This window comes from Etheostoma cragini, chromosome 5, assembly GCF_013103735.1.
Source record: "Etheostoma cragini isolate CJK2018 chromosome 5, CSU_Ecrag_1.0, whole genome shotgun sequence".
Taxonomy (NCBI): domain Eukaryota; kingdom Metazoa; phylum Chordata; class Actinopteri; order Perciformes; family Percidae; genus Etheostoma; species Etheostoma cragini.
The window spans coordinates 19,484,670-19,500,649 of NC_048411.1; the positions used below are offsets into that span (position 1 = coordinate 19,484,670).

A 15,980-nucleotide genomic window follows, 5' to 3' on the forward strand; every position below is an offset into this window, starting at 1 on the left:
GATGGAAGAGCAGAAATGCACTGGGCTGAGCCTCAGGTCGTTCAGCTCAGCCTGTAAGTGTAGTTCTGTGTCGTCCACATCGTATTGGAGGTCACAGTCTGGGCAGTAGCCGTGGTACTGGACCTTCTCACTGAAACGCACACGCTCCCTCTCACGAGACTCCCTGCCAGTAACTTTGGGGCATTTGTTCTTTTCATGGTGGAGAAGGGGCATGGGCCTGGGTAATGTGGGAACAAGACTGGAATCAGTGATTCCAGTGTCATTAGAAATGAAACATGGCGTGGAGGAGAATAAATCCCTGTTTGGTTTCAATGGAAACCCCCCGCCATTCCTCATTAGAGACGCGGTACCCTTGGATATATTCCCTGATAACACCAATGTTGGATGAGGCAGATTCTTAATGTTGTGATCCTCGGCTCTCAGAGGGGTAAGTCTGGGTGGCGGTAGCGGAGGACGGGGTTTCTTGAGTACAGTCAGAAGTGCAAGAGGGTTGACAGGGACCGGGTCGATGAGCGCAGGTGGTCTGAACATGCAATCATCAGGAAAGAGCTTCATTTTCTCCAGGCTGGAAGCTGTGGTAGTGGTGGTGGTGGAACTTGAGCTGGAGTTGAGAGTGTCCGTCTTCGAGCTGTCTGTCAGGCCATCCTCCTCCAGCTGCAGGTCACAAGTCAGGGTGTCAATGTCATGAACAACCTGGTGACAAGAGGAGGAAATGTCATTAAGCCAGCTGAGGTCAGGAGTGATAACAATGCTCATGTCTTGATCTTGTCCAGTTCTTAATTAATGAATTGAAAACCTCATTAAAAATTTAAAGAAGATATTGACTAATGCGATTGCTTTAGATATCTCTATAACAACCACACCAGAGAGAAAAATAAATATCATTGCAATTTATGAAAACAGCCGGGAGCCCGCCAGACTCTGATTTAAGTGATAAACCACAACAATCCCAAGCACCATCAGAACTGACAGAAGTAACAATACCAACCATATCCTGTAACCCAAGACATAAATACATCGTTTATAATACAAAACTAATTTAAGGAATGAATGAAAGTAGACTAAATCTGTGTACAGCAAAAAAGTGAAGAGAACACAGACAAACAGATGGATATAACAAATAGACGACAGAAGGAGACAGATATGGAAAATCAATAGACTCCTGTCGGGAAAAATCAGCTCACATACTTGTAATATTCTGCTGCAAGTGAGCAAGTCAGAGATTGATAAGAATCTTTACATTACTGCAAAGAACAAGTACAACTCAACCAAAAAGAGAGCAAACAAATATCACACTGAATCAAATGCTCTTAAGAGGTAACATCCATTTCTATTAAGAAAAGTCATATTTCGTAACAACAGCACAGGAAACAATTAATCATAGCATAAATGAAAAACATGAAACCAACCTTAGTATGACAGGAATAGGAAGAAAGAAATATATACTTTTCAAAAAGTATACAGTATGCAAAATCACCAGAAATCCACTCTGCAAGCAACGCCGTAAGATGAGCAAACACAGTTACGATGCAATGATGTACACAGTGTGCCAGGGTGGAAAAGGAGAAATAAGAAATGCACTGTGGCATAGCCCAGTAAATATTCTTTAGAGAAGAAATAAGGCCAAACAGAGTACTATTTGAATATTTAAAGGAATTTGCAAACTTGAACTGTACAATGCAGACCATGGCTGTATAGGATGGACAATAAACAAAATTGTAATAAAGAAATACTCTGGCAGAAATGCTCTGCTCAGAGCACTAGACATTAATATAAGATTTTGTCTCAGGACCCAGTGTATACAATAGATATTTAGATCAAAAGATGCTTTCTTTGTCCTCCAAGAGGAAATATGTTTCCATAGTTTGCATAGGGAAATCTTGAACAACTGTTGGAGCAGAAATTTGGTTTGATACCACTCTAAAGGCAACACGCAATAGAATGGAAATAGTTGTAAGGATGCATCAGCACAAATTGAGATAATACATAAAACATTCACACAGTACATACTCTACTGTGTACTGGCATACATACCCCTGTATGCACAAAATGCTGGACAACACATTCTTTCAGAGCATGATGGATTGAATTTGGAATTAAATTGACACTTTATAAACATTGCCCAAGGAGCCATTGGTATAGGGGCGTACATTTTAAAAAGGCAGTTTAACAAACAGAACATGCATGGTGCTAAACTCTTCTGAGACCTAACAACTGATATTCAACAATAAAATGTCCATGTTTTTCACATTTTGTCCATATTTTGACAGGTCTTTCCAAAAACATTCCCTTTGGAGTAAAGTTTTGTCCTGATTTTCTTCCCTTGGTGGAGTTAATATTGCTTCGATGCCCAGAACTGAACTGCATTGTGACATTTTATGACTAACTTTCTCAATATTGAGGATTCAGCACTCAGTGATTCCACATTAATAAGTTGAACTGAACATGTTTGAAGAACAGTCATTGTATCATAGCTGAAACACAATTGAATTAATTAAAAGGAATAACCAAAAAGACAAGTCATGTTCCTTTACAGCATTCATAAAATAATTATAATAATGGCAGTGTGCTTATGTTCATTTTCTAAATAAGTAATGCTTATCTCAGAGTACCCAGTACATTAGCCCACTGTAAAACACCAGTGCTATCATCTAAGGGTTTGAAATGCATGTCCAAACAGCGGCTTAAGAAGAGGCTGAGAGGGAAATGGACAGAGTGGTGAGGAGATAAACAGAGAGCGAGAAAGAGTGACTGAGACAGAGAGATGAGGAGAAAGATAGAGAGCTAGAGCAGAGAGGGCAATTGAGCTAAACTCTCCATGCAGTCTTTAAATGGATAATTTGTTGGGACACGCACAAGAGGTAATACCAGTATCCATAGTGTGCAGCCCCTGCTGTAGGCCAGGCAGCTTCTGTGGCGGTGCCAAGCATCTGGGCAGGGTCCCTCCTCAAATCCAGGCTCGGCTCCAGCCCTGTCTGTGAGTTATAATGGATAACTGCATTTCAAATGGATTATACCCCAAACACTGGCTTTGATAGTAACACCCCCTTGAGGTATGTGTTTGGTGTGGGCAATGTCAGAATTACTGATCCTTTACACAATTTCCTGCAAGCAAAGATAAAACCAACAAAAGAAAAAGAAATAGGGTGCATCACACACAAAAATCACAATAGATTGATCACAATGCCTTCTTTTTCTCATTTACCTCTGGCACCTACTGTGAAACACTGCTGAAAAAACACAGAAGAAGTTCAATTCAGCTTAAGTTGCAAAAGATCAGAGTAAGGGGAGCAGAGTGGCAGAAGGAGACAGATGCTGTGTCAACTACCCATCCATAATGTAGGAACCAGCGGCTGTCTGCAATAGGGTTTTATTAAAATGACAGCCTGTCATGTCAGGGTGAGAGGTTCAGCACAGCAGGCCGGATGCCTGGTGTGTGGCCAGTAGAAGAATGTAAACTTGAAAGCAGGTAAGTCTGCAGATTATTACAGCTGGGGAAGGAGCATGGGATGCAGTGATTGGCAGTAAAGGAAACACCGATGTTAATTCCAGCCTCGTAACACATGGATAAAAAAATGAGAAAATTACATCTCTGCTAAGAGAACAACTGTCTGTACATCTTAATATAATCCCTGAATTCTTCAAAGACCCCAGACAGCTCTGACAGTTTTGATCTTTAACAACACTAATACTGTAGAGCTAGAGAAAGGATTGAGTGTCTGCGATAAAAACAGACATGTGATGAAAGATAACAAAAGACAATGAAAGATGAAGATAAAAAAGAGAGCCACCACAAGAGATAGATAGATGAAAAGTGAAAGGATAAGACCACTGCTCTACTGTATTATTGGGGAGGAGATAATTCGCAGCAAACAGTCAACATTAAGATGATGAAATGCAATGCAAAAGCGCCTTTGTGTCAACTTGTCCATTAAATATTAATGACATTTTCTCACTGACTGTGAGTCAGGGCGAAGAAGCTGTCCTGTCATTTCACACCACGCACCCTCTTGTGCCAAATGTCTTTCATTGGAGATAATGCTCACATACATTAGTTGGCAGGGGAGGAGCATGTGTGTGTGTGTATGTGTGTGTGTGTGTGTGTGTGTGCGTGTGTGTGTGTGTGTGTGTGTGTATGTGTGTGCCATAGCCTTTTTTCAGACCCCAGTGAGGTGGACGTCAATCTCCCATCTCCTCTCAGACAGGGATGCCTAGAAAGAGCATCCTCCAACCAAGCATAACACAACACATGGTGGGCTGCTGATAATTAAGGCGTTGTATGTTGCTTCCTGTTGATTTACCTCTTTTAGCTCTTTGGCCACATCCTTAAGGTCCCCCAGGATGGTTTCCAAATTCTCCACGATTGTCTTGATCTCCTTTTTCACTTTTACTTTGGAGACTACTCCTTCAGCCTCTGCATTAGGTGATCCTGACATTCTTCAGTTTATGGCACAATTTATTTCGTGAAGGATCTCAAGTAAAATCCTCTGGTCGCCACGCTGCCACTTTGCCAACGCATTTTTATTTAGTCCTCCGCTGCTCCCTACACTTTTGCTCCTACATCACGGCCAGGATAGAGCGAATTGGTGTCGGGCAGCGTTCTGTATATAACCACTAGGCATGCGCAATAGAGCGTAACACAAGCAAATAAAGGTTATGTCAAAATATTGTATCATACTGTCTGCGAAACGGTGCCCGTCCACAGGTTATTGCACCTCACACCTTCATGTCCAACAAAACAAACGGCGTGCCACGAATATCCTTCACGTCGAGAGAGTGCTATATTCAACATTTTGAGAGAAAACGTCCAACACAAATGCATTGAAAATGTGTTGGCTTTCGCACACACAGGCAGTTATCCAAACCGTTTCACCAAAGGTCCATAATCCTCAGGCATCGACAACATGGTAATACACTCCTTCGTTTTCCTCAAATAAACGCTTCTAGTAATGAGATGCCCTAGAAAGTCGCCAGGTAACGACACCCCAGAGGCACTTTCCTCCGAAAACCCCCCCGTCAGTTTCATCCTGACTCCATGGCAGCATCTTTGGAGAGTCTAAGCAACCAACGTCCGGGGATGCTCTCTCTCTCTCTCTCTCTCTCTCTCTCTCTCTCTCTCTCTCTCTCTCTCTCTCTGCACTGTTAGGTTGAGTACGTCTTAGTTATTAGATTCATGACCTTAACAGTTGCATTTCTTTGCGTTGAAGTAACTTAATTCCATCCTCACTACTTGTGATAATGTCTGTAATGACAAGAACGTGCTGAACTATTTTAAATATGAAATATTTTAACACAATATTATCCTGAAGAATGAATGAATACTTTTTAAACAAGGTTCATTCAGCAAAAGGGATGTCCAAAGTAATGCAAATACCACTCTACTAAACTCCATTCACTTTAGCAAACAAAGGCTACAAAGTGGTTGAGAATATAAACATATAAAAGCAAAAGGTCAGTGACAAAATTATTATAAAATACAGACTTAAAAGTATAGGTGTACAAAAAGCCATGATGAATCAAACATAGTAAAAGACAAGGCAAAACTACATGATGAGTGAAACTATAAAAAGTCTTAGACAACAAATATAGGTTTAGTCAAACACTTGTGTAAACCAGTACGGACGTCTACATGTAGGTAGGCCTATCTATCATATTAAAGCACCTGAAATTAATATCAAGTTGACTTTTATATTTTAATACTATATAGTTAGTTTATTATGTTATGGGCAAATTGGAAACTACACTTGCAATCATCATCACCACCACTTTCACCTCCATCAATATCATCATCATCATGGTCACCGTCACCATTTATAGAGTTATTTCCTAATCTTGTTGCAAAGATGGTAAAAGTGCTATAATAAGGTCAAATTATTATTATTATTATTTTTTACATTTGTGTTTACATTAGTTGTTTGTTCATGATGAAAGCTCACAAAATAGTTAATGAAATTTGTTTCCCAGATTACGTCAATAAACTGATTTCTTAAGTACTAAACTATAATAGCAAAGTATACTGCATGTGAAAAATCAACAGAAGTGAAAACATGAAAATAGAATCCTGGTTTCTGATTGGTCACTTGTGAGCCTGCCCCCTCGTAATTGCGGAAGTGGAAGTTGTCGAAGTTCACCCTCATCCTCCTGTCTCTGACAATTGTGTTGCGCTTGTAGCCACTGTGCTGTTAATTTTCAGAAAGAAATTAATTAACTCACAAGGATGTCTTTGTCATTCGAGGGAAGAGTCGTGCTTGTCACCGGCGCTGGAGGAGGTAACTAAATCGCCGTTCAAACGTAACTGAACGTTAACTAGACTGCATTGCTGTTAACTGTACTGTGGTTTTGTAACGTTAGCTACGAACTCAATCCTATTTGCGGATACTTTAGTATTAAGTATGTGAGCCAAATTATTAAGACAGCTTGTGCATGAGTCTTTATTTCTGTCGTATTAGCTGCCCAGCAGTTAAAATCGACATCTTGCTAACTGCTAACACTGGCCAAAAAGGTAAAAATAAACACTTTTAGACCAGTGTCCCTACCTTTAACACATGCATTTGTGCTCATGTAGAGTTTGTACTGCATTTATTTGACTAGCAACATACGATACTTATTATTTAATCTTTTTTTTGTGAGGAACACAGGGAGCAAAGTACATGCAACGCAATGCCAGTGCAAGTGTGTGAAAGGGCACATACAGCAACAACAGCGCAGCAGGGATTGATATGATGGGGGTGCATTTTTTTGGGTGTATTCTGTAAAAATATGCTTTGGCATTTTACTATGTCTTTCTTTCCGCAGGCCTTGGCAGGGAATATGCATTAGCGTTTGCTGAAAGAGGAGCCTCAGTTGTAGGTAAATAAAGGACCTTCATTGAAAGCCTCTTATACTTCTTTTTAGAACAGATATTGTGGGTAATATACTGTGGAACCACGCGTTGATCCTATTTACTTGCATGCTAACAATGATAATGTTTTCTTTTTTTGCTAGAGGCAGTCTTGTCCTTGTTTGTTGGTATTTGCGTCTGGCACAAGTAGTTTTTCTTGAGTTTTTAGGGACTGCAACATCACTTTTGTGTGTCATTAATCAAATATCCTTTTATTTTTTTAGCAATCTAATTAATTTCTTTATTCATAAGTTGCTATAGCACTTGCTACTGACTTCATACAGTACACACAAAAGCAGCAGCAGTCTTACTGGATGTAACATGGAAGCATGAGTACAAATCTGCAGATTCTTGAACCTGCGTGATTCATTGCCAGGGATTATGCAATATATTATATGTATGTGTAGAGGCGTCCTGGTTTTGATTTCAGTTGGGGTCCACCGCCCCAATACACCAGACGTATATTAGCACAGATAGCGATCCTAAATGGGTATCAGCCTTCACACGACCAATCCACATGTAAATAAAGTAAAGTGTCTCACAGTAAATACAATGTCATAATGACAATAAACTGTTTCTGTTGCCAGTTGCAATCATTCAATCACGGTGGGCAGCAGACTTTGTTTTTAGTGTCACAGCAATCCCTGGTCTCATGTTCATGTTAAAGAGAACAAGTGGGGGGGGGGGGGGGTTATCAGCAAGTTGGTAGGTATCAGAAAAAAACGTAATCAAGAGAGAAGATGTTAAATTGGATCATTTTTAGATTTAAGTGTTTTAGGAGATAAACTATACCTCAAAATGAGTATTGTAATATAGTGTGCATTGCATGACTGTCACAGTAGTTATGTTTCTTTTTAGACTACACAGTGGCATATGTTGGCATAAACATTTGCCCTTCCCAAAATAATAGCTTTCCCTGCTGCCTGGACTGAACTTGCCCTAGAACTCCGACAAGGAATCAGCTTAACTACACTCTTCTCCTAACCTAATCACTTCTGGAGAATTGCAGAACTCACCCCATTATTGCTAATCTTTTTTTCTTCTTGTTGCAATAAAGTGAATGACCTTGGGGCTGACACTAAAGGGGGTGGAAAGAGTTCTGCAGCTGCTGATAACGTGGTGGAGGAGATAAGAGCGAAGGGAGGCAAGGCCGTGGCAAACTATGGTGAGAAGTTTGGACTTGTCTTAAATCTTCTTTTCTCTTCTCTCATACATCATTATCTCAATCTGTTATCTGTCTCTTGCTTACCTTGTATTATTAGCTTATGTAATGGTAGACCCAAAAACAACACTCAGCTCACACAGCGTTTTCCCTAGATTTTTTGAGACAAAGTTTGGAAATTTTGCGTGGCATGCATGGTGTACACAGGAGTTTTATAAAGATAATCTTTGGGCATTTTAGCCTTTTTAATAGACATGACAGATAAGACAAATGCGTCCCATTTTTAAGTTAGACAGGCAGGGAAAACCCTTCTCACCGATTAAGCTGTTAGCCGGTGTTGAAGAAAACTTTCTCTAGTAAATAATAAAGCTTTCTTAGAAGCCTCTCTCTCGTCAGTTATATTATTGTAACACCAACTCTGTACATCATTTCTATCTATAAACCAAAATGCAACCCGTAACAATTCAGCCTACAATAAGATCTATATTGTAAGCCAAACAAACAAAAACATCACACAGATGCAGTCTTCAGAGATGAAAAATAATTTAAGATTCATCACTTGTCTAATCAAACATGTCATCAAACATTTTTCATGACATTTTCTGTTTGTGCATGTACAGATTCTGTAGAAGATGGAGAAAAGTTAATCCAATCAGCACTGGATGCATTCGGAAGAATAGGTGAGTATTGTCTTTGTATTGCATCGGAGTTGAAGTATTACATAATTATTTGATCTCAATTAAATGATTGTTTCTAATGTTGTTTTTGCTATTTTAACCTAAATCTTGTGAATTACCTTTTTGTCCAGATGTTGTTGTAAACAATGCGGGGTAAGTCATTTTATGTCTAATCCCATAACTTGTTTTTGGAGTGACTATTTCAGTGTAGTTACAATAGTTATTTGGGCCGCTATAATCATGTTAAAAAGAACCTCATGTTTTGTCACATAGACCGTAAAGACTTAAACCCATTCCTGCTATTCTTTTTCAAGGATCCTTCGTGACCGATCATTTGCGAGGACGAGTGATTTGGACTGGGGTAATTACATTATTTCAGATCTTTACATCCACTTTACTCTCATTAACTTATTCTGATATGGTGTAATCCCATATCATCACATTTCCTTTTGTTTGGCCAACTCATAATCAAGCCGTGTCACTATGCTATAGGTAGCAGAATGCATTTTCTTTAGCTTGAGTTTGTTGTCTATGTACCGCATGTTACTTAAAACAGATTATTTGTGTGGGAGTGTAGGAATTGACTGTATCTGGATCAGAGCCACAATGTTTTAATGTGAAATAACAGTGTGTTTGAGTGTTGTGAATTAATGTTTAGTGCGTCATTCCGCTCACTGTCTATTTCAGACCTGATTCAAAGAGTTCACTTGAGGGGCTCTTTCTTGGTGACTCGAGCAGCTTGGAACCACATGAAAAACCAAAAGTTTGGCAGGTAAGGAGCCTTGCTACTAACAGCTGTTGAGGTGGCTAAAGGGTGGGCTCTTATTCTGTGGGTGGGGATATTTTTTTATTTTAGATCCAACAAAGTTACACTATCCTCAGCACAGACAGTCCACTGCTGAACCTTAATCAAGAGGATGTCAGCATGACCCAGACGTCAGCTGAAGTACCAAAAATACTCAAAATGTTTTTTTATGATCCCCACTTTAAGCGGGCTCTTGAGGATATGCACTTGAGGCAATGAGCAAAATAATGCATGTCTGCCATCACGTTGTTGCGCATTTTGACTCTAGTCACTTGATACCCCGTAATGTATCTAGCTCCATTGGTTTCATGGTGTGCAAAAAAAAAAATCTGCAGACTAATAAGAAACCCAGACAGAAAATTTGATTTGAATATTTATATCACAAAAGAAAGAATGAAGGAAATTACTTAACTTAGTTATGCAGCACTGCAGGTTAATCTCTGAACAATTTGAGTACTATTCAACTTAATGACTCCACAACAAACCTCAAAGATCTCTGTGCAGGCTCATCTTATTCTAAGTAGGACAGCATAATAATTCCAATATCCACCTGAAGATGTAGAGTAGAAAGTGTTTGGCTCCTCAGACTAGATTCTTTACCTCTGGAGAAGCCGTTTGAGTTCAGTGAAACTTTCAGTGGATAATTAATACTGACTTAAAGCAGTGAGGATGTGGGTAGATGTGTATTGATCATGTTTTTACTTATGGAAGACATTTTGAACTGCCAAACACAGGTGCATTTAATAACATTAACAATGGACATTAACATTCTGGATCTGAACTGAAAAACTTAGTTTTTCCTGCTATGACATGTAAAAATGTGTGCTCTGAAAAAGGCCTATTGAGGTTTGCGTGTTTTGAATAATAATTTGCGGAAAAAGGTCACACAACAAGCTTTGCTCCAATGTTACTCCAGGTAACAGATGCCCTTGACAAGTGTGTGTTATTGAGTAGAGTAGAAAACAGTTGCAAATAATGCAGATGGATTTATATCAGGTTTATGATCTAAAAATATTCTCAACTATTCATGATAATTTCAGAATTATGTGTATTTCTTTTCTAATGTCCTATGGGTTTGGAATTGAATTTTTGTATGCAGTGAACCTAAGTAAATGGTAATTGTGTATATAAAGGTAATAGCACAACAGAAAGAAATGAAAATTAGAAAGGTTCATGACGAGACAGAATAGAAGCCATGTTTTGAATAAGCATGGAGCAACACACACACATAAGTATACTTTGTATTAGATGCCCTATTGGGTCTGCATGATTAGTCGTTATTAAATCGCAGTCTCAATTCACCCTGTTTTTTAAATATATAGCCTATATATATATATATTTTTTTTTTTACACACACACATATATATACTTTTGATGACTTTAATTCCCATTTAATTTCATGAGCCGTGAGTTTTAAACATAGACTGTATAAAATAGGTTTTAAAGCGCTGTAATGCTTCTGTACATTGAAGCCTCTATGCTTACAGGCTTGTGGGGCAATGTGCTATAGTTGCCAAAAAAAACTATCTTTGGTACTGCCAATTTGTTTTGTTTTGTCATGGTTCATGTGTGCAATAACCATTACACTTCGTGAGAAAAAAATCATGGCAGAGAATTGGGATATCAACTCTAAGCTTAAAAATTGCGATTCATATTTTTCCCCAAATCGTGCAGGCCTATGCCCAATGCATAAAAGATGTGCTTATCAATATGCTTGTAGTTGCTCTTCTACATAGCAACATTTTATCATATGTGTTTTTGTAATAACACTGAAATGGTCCACCAGTAATTGACTCAATCCTCTGGTTGTAATACACAGTGTATGAGTGTGCTATGATATACAGTATATCACTGCTTTCTTGTGACCAGTGAGACAGCGTGTTACTGATGTCTCCTACAGTTATTGTGGCATTGGTGTTTAACCTTATTAATTTTGCTTGACTGAAGTGGACTCTCCAGAACGACATTACTAGCAAAATTGTATGTGCAAGACTGTCTACTGTACATATATACATTTATTTCCACATGTAGCCAGCACTCACTGCTGTTCAAGTAATATCTTCAAGGAATTAACTATGTGCACTTCTCTATCTGAAATAAATCACTGTGTGTGAATGGGCTAACATTACATGACTAGATGCCTACATATGTGTGAACATACTGTGTTTATAATGCATGAAAAGTGTGGAACACTTTGTGTGAGACGTCTTTGTCTCCCATTCCTTGTTGCCTTGGGTTGTCTGTGGATAGAATCATCATGACGGCTTCAGCTGCAGGCATCTATGGTAACTTCGGCCAGGCCAACTACAGCGCTGCCAAGCTGGGAATGTTGGGTCTGGCAAACACTTTGGCCATTGAGGGACGCAAGTACAACATCCACTGCAACACTATTGCTCCTGTTGCTGGGTCACGCCTCACAGAGACTGTCATGCCCCCAGGTAAGCACAACAATTTAAATACCATACAGGATTACATGCAATTGGTCTGTATAATGCATTCTGTGTTATTCTGATAGTTTCACAGTCACATATGCAACCTTTTTTTTGGAAAGGCCAAAATAGACAAATGGCTTTTTACCACAGCTTTTTTTTTCTTTTCTTTTTTGGAGCAGCTGCATAATGTAATTCCCATGGAATGTTGATTTACAAAATTTGAGGCAACAGCACTCCCGTTTGACATGCTAATTTGTCATCTAATATTCAAGAACTGTGGTTTTTCCAACAGCCATGAAGAAACCACGCACCCTGTAAGTGCTTTAAACGTTTTAATACGTCAGCCCTGGATTTAAACAGGCAGCTCTGGCCTTCTTCTTTTACTGAAATATAGTTTTGAATAGCTCGTAACATGGTAAACTTTTTCTCACGTGAACATTATAACTAAAACAACAACCTTCAAAATGTCAACTAGTTATACTTAAAAAAACAAGGATTTTTTTGAGCACTCTGCTGTGTGTTTAAAAGAATCTCATGAGCCCATAAAGATGGGGAATGTTTTTCTAACTCATCAAACCCAGTGTCAGTGTAAATGTCTACACATCACAAGCTTTTTGTGCATGCTCTGTGACTGCAGCTCTGTTGACAGGAGTATAAAGTGACAAATTAGGAAATGGCTTTGCTGCCCTGCTGTGCTGGTCTACAGTAGCATCTATCACACTGCGTTGTGCCAACTGTCGCAGGATGGTCTCACCTCTAGTAAATGACTTGGTCCATATGTTGGCTTTCACTGACTCAGGCTTTTTTTTTTTTTTTTTTTTAATATAAACAAAAGAACTAATCTTGCTAAACATTGCTGAGTGCAGTAAAACAGAATGCCTGTTCTTTTACCACCATGTTTTGTTGATTGAAGGGTGCAGTTATTTTTAGCACACATATGGTGTTTAGGAATCTGTCTGAATACTGAGTCATTACTTTAAAGAGATTTTCACCTGCACCAATGCATGTGTTGTTTTATTTGTCCAGGACAAATGCTTGATGTTTAACTTGTGGTATTTTTACAATACACTAACTTCCAAACCAAGACACTGAAGCAGAAGCACCCTTTTGCTGTTTAGGATAATTTACAGCAGATGTGCAATAAAAAGAAGCTCTGCTTTATTGTATTTGTATATGTTTTGTTTTATTCAGACCTTGTGGCGTCTCTGAAGCCTGAGTATGTTGCTCCCATGGTCCTCTGGCTCTGTCATGAACAATGCCAAGACAGTGGAGCACTCTTTGAGGTATACAAAAAAAAAATACACTTCTCTTTTAATAGGATGAGTATGACATCCCTCCCACTGGACTGTCTGTGGCTTTGTATCTATTTTTTTGTAGTCTTTTGCAATTGAGAACTGTATTGTGCCATTAACATATTTAATCCTCATAAATAGACAACATGTATTATATATGTGTGTGTTTGCTCATCGGCTCGTTTCATCTCGTTTTAGGTTGGTGCAGGCTGGATTGGTAAATGTGAGTAATGTGTGTATTTTTCCTGAGGAAATGTCTGTATGCATCTATGATGTTCATAAGTCCTTGGTTCACCACTACTGTATGTGTGTGATTTTTACTAACCAGCAACCTTTTTATTTGTGTGTTTCCATGTGTGCAGTGCGCTGGGAGCGCTCTCAGGGCTGCATTGTGAGACAGAAGAACCAACCCATGACTCCTGAGGCTGTCCGGGACCGGTGGGACAAAATCTGTGATTTCACAGATGCCACCAAGCCTACTAGCGTACAAGGTCAGCAATGAACCTACAAAAAACACATGTATTGGTGCATGTGCGTACAAAGTGGCCATGTGCATTCACACACACTTTCATAAGAGCCGTACAGTAGATGCCATGATTTTCACGTGGTCTAGTGTTCTATATGAGATTGTAAACAACATCATTTAAGAATGCCTGTAATTCCATTTTGTTTTGTTTTGGTTTTGAATTGTCATTGAGATGGTACTAAGGACTTTTTCACACAGCTTTTTATTCAAGTCCAAATCTGACTTCGATCATGCCCTCCCTCATCATCCTGCTGGTCAGCTTTCACACTTGTTTGACTCATTCTGTGTTTGTCAGAATGATTAAGATTGCAGCTCGCTGCATAGCTACACTGAATCTGATCAAAGCCATCAGATATTTACCACTGAAGAAAGCATGCTTATATTACAGTTTGCTCTTTGGCCTTGTGTGGGTTAACTCTGTGGTAAATCAGGTTGGCTTAGTCACTGATCTCCCTAAAGTCCCTTCTTAAAACATACTATTATTGGAGAACCTTTCCTGATTTTACTTGAGTTTTAATTTCCTGGAATTGCCTTTTTATTTCCTCTGAAACATTTTCTTTTTGTTATTTACTTTTACTCACTTGGTTTATACACCAAGTTCTTGTTTATCTGTTTTCTTCTAAAACCTGGTGATATTATGACTTGAAAAGTGCTCTAAATAAAGTAAATATTATAAATACATGAAAAAATAAAGATTGTTATTTATATTACTGCTAGACGACATGAACTCAGTTGTCAACCAAGTGAGACCTTTTTACTATCAGCTCATCTGTGTTTACTGAGAGTTTGGCAATACAAAGCAAGGACAAGAGGGTGGTAGGGATCAAGTGAACAAGGCGGAGGGAAGGAGTGAAGGTGAACACACGGTTGAGTATGAACAAGCCTAGTGTTGTTACCGAAAGGTCTCATGTAAACAAGAGGGTGGCGAACGTTGATTATTATTTCTCTCCGCCGCCTCCATCCATCTCCATGCTCTCAGATGTACTTTGGGAGAAAGGGCAGCGGTGTTAACATTATCTGAACGAGGGTGGCAGTCCCACAGGGCGCTAGCTGGCCTCATTAGCATGACTTTGTAGTGCCTTCTCATTTGTAGCTTATTACAGAGACTTGTTGCTGCCTCTGTTCTGTAACTGCCTGCCACTGAGTGACAGTAATTAGGGGCTGTGGTCTCCCAGTCTCACTCTGTTTCTCTTCCTCTGTTGTCTCAGCTGTCTTCCTTCTTTGTATTGACTGATTCTGAATAGGTTATAATAGTTTGTGTTACCTGGGTGGATATGTTGATATTCTATGCTTAGGCAAACTGAGAACATAGAGTGTGGAGTCAAGGCCTTAAGTATGCGAACGACTAAGAATAGAAAATTCGTCATGATTATTCTTTACGCCCGTGAATCCCACATCCATCCATTTTGAAGTTGTGTCGTTCTGTGTTTGTAAGATCGAAATTCCTGTCATGTTTTAACCTCTCCCTGGATGTCTATATAAATTTACTTTGATCAATTTAACTTGAGATTTAGAAGATTCTGGAGCTGTTGAAGCAACAAAAACACAACCCTTAAGCTCATTCTCTCAAAGGTGCAGGTTTAATGATAGGTATGTGTGATAAACTTTTAAAGATAACTGCACACATGAAAAATTGTCAGATATGAGGGACTCTAAACGCCATTAGAGACACAAAATGGAAATGTTGATTTAATCATGATTTTATTTTAACGTATCAATTTTACTGAATGTTTCTTTGTGGGATTGTAATTTAATCTTGACAATAAAGAGTTGTAATACTAAAGTATAAATAAAATAAAAATTGGTAGCCAAATTTAGTTAAAATATAAAGTTGCTTTAGCTCTAGATAAACTTATATGAAGCTGCAGTAGAAAAAGGGATGTATGTCACTTATCAGAGCTCATCATGGTTTCAACTCTCTATCCATACTGCCTATATTTTAAAAGGAGAGTGCCCTGTAACCAAATAAATCCTCCAACTGTTGTTGAGGAAAAAGTTAGATGTAGATGAGAATTAACGGGATAATGTGAGCCTGGATATGAAGAATGGTTGCTGAGATAAAGTCAGCTGATGGGTGGATTGTCAACAGGCTTGCTTACAGGGGTAAACGTTATTTGCAATAATATACAAGTATCTACAGTGGGTACGGAAAGTATTCAGACCCCTTTAAATTTTTCACTCTTTGTTTCATTGCAGCCTTTTTCCA

At 38.9% G+C, this 15,980-nt stretch overlaps 2 protein-coding genes across 3 annotated transcripts in view; one reads left to right on the forward strand and one right to left on the reverse strand.

Annotated features, from left to right (window-relative positions):
* prr16 (proline rich 16) overlaps positions 1-4,911 on the reverse strand; it is a 12,132-nt gene extending 7,221 nt beyond the window's left edge. Inside the window, exons 1-2 of the mRNA XM_034872470.1 lie at positions 4,302-4,911; positions 1-693 (exon numbers count right to left, since the gene is read on the reverse strand). The exon at positions 1-693 is cut by the window's left edge and continues 386 nt beyond it. Of these exons, the coding sequence (XP_034728361.1) occupies positions 1-693; positions 4,302-4,436 (828 nt within the window). The 5' untranslated portion in view covers positions 4,437-4,911. The remainder of the gene's footprint in view (positions 694-4,301) is intronic.
* Positions 4,912-6,097: 1,186 nt separating this feature from the next.
* Positions 6,098-15,980, forward strand: part of hsd17b4 (hydroxysteroid (17-beta) dehydrogenase 4) — a 22,493-nt gene continuing 12,610 nt past the window's right edge. The window contains exons 1-11 of one of the 2 annotated variants that reach the window (XM_034872194.1): positions 6,098-6,269; positions 6,796-6,849; positions 7,938-8,045; positions 8,663-8,722; positions 8,851-8,872; positions 9,034-9,080; positions 9,407-9,491; positions 11,775-11,962; positions 13,148-13,239; positions 13,447-13,471; positions 13,611-13,739. In XM_034872194.1, the coding sequence (XP_034728085.1) occupies positions 6,218-6,269; positions 6,796-6,849; positions 7,938-8,045; positions 8,663-8,722; positions 8,851-8,872; positions 9,034-9,080; positions 9,407-9,491; positions 11,775-11,962; positions 13,148-13,239; positions 13,447-13,471; positions 13,611-13,739 (862 nt within the window). In that variant the 5' untranslated portion in view covers positions 6,098-6,217. Of the gene's footprint in view, positions 6,270-6,350; positions 6,503-6,795; positions 6,850-7,937; positions 8,046-8,662; positions 8,723-8,850; positions 8,873-9,033; positions 9,081-9,406; positions 9,492-11,774; positions 11,963-13,147; positions 13,240-13,446; positions 13,472-13,610; positions 13,740-15,980 lie in introns of those variants that run through there. The other variant, XM_034872193.1, reaches the window with a different exon arrangement.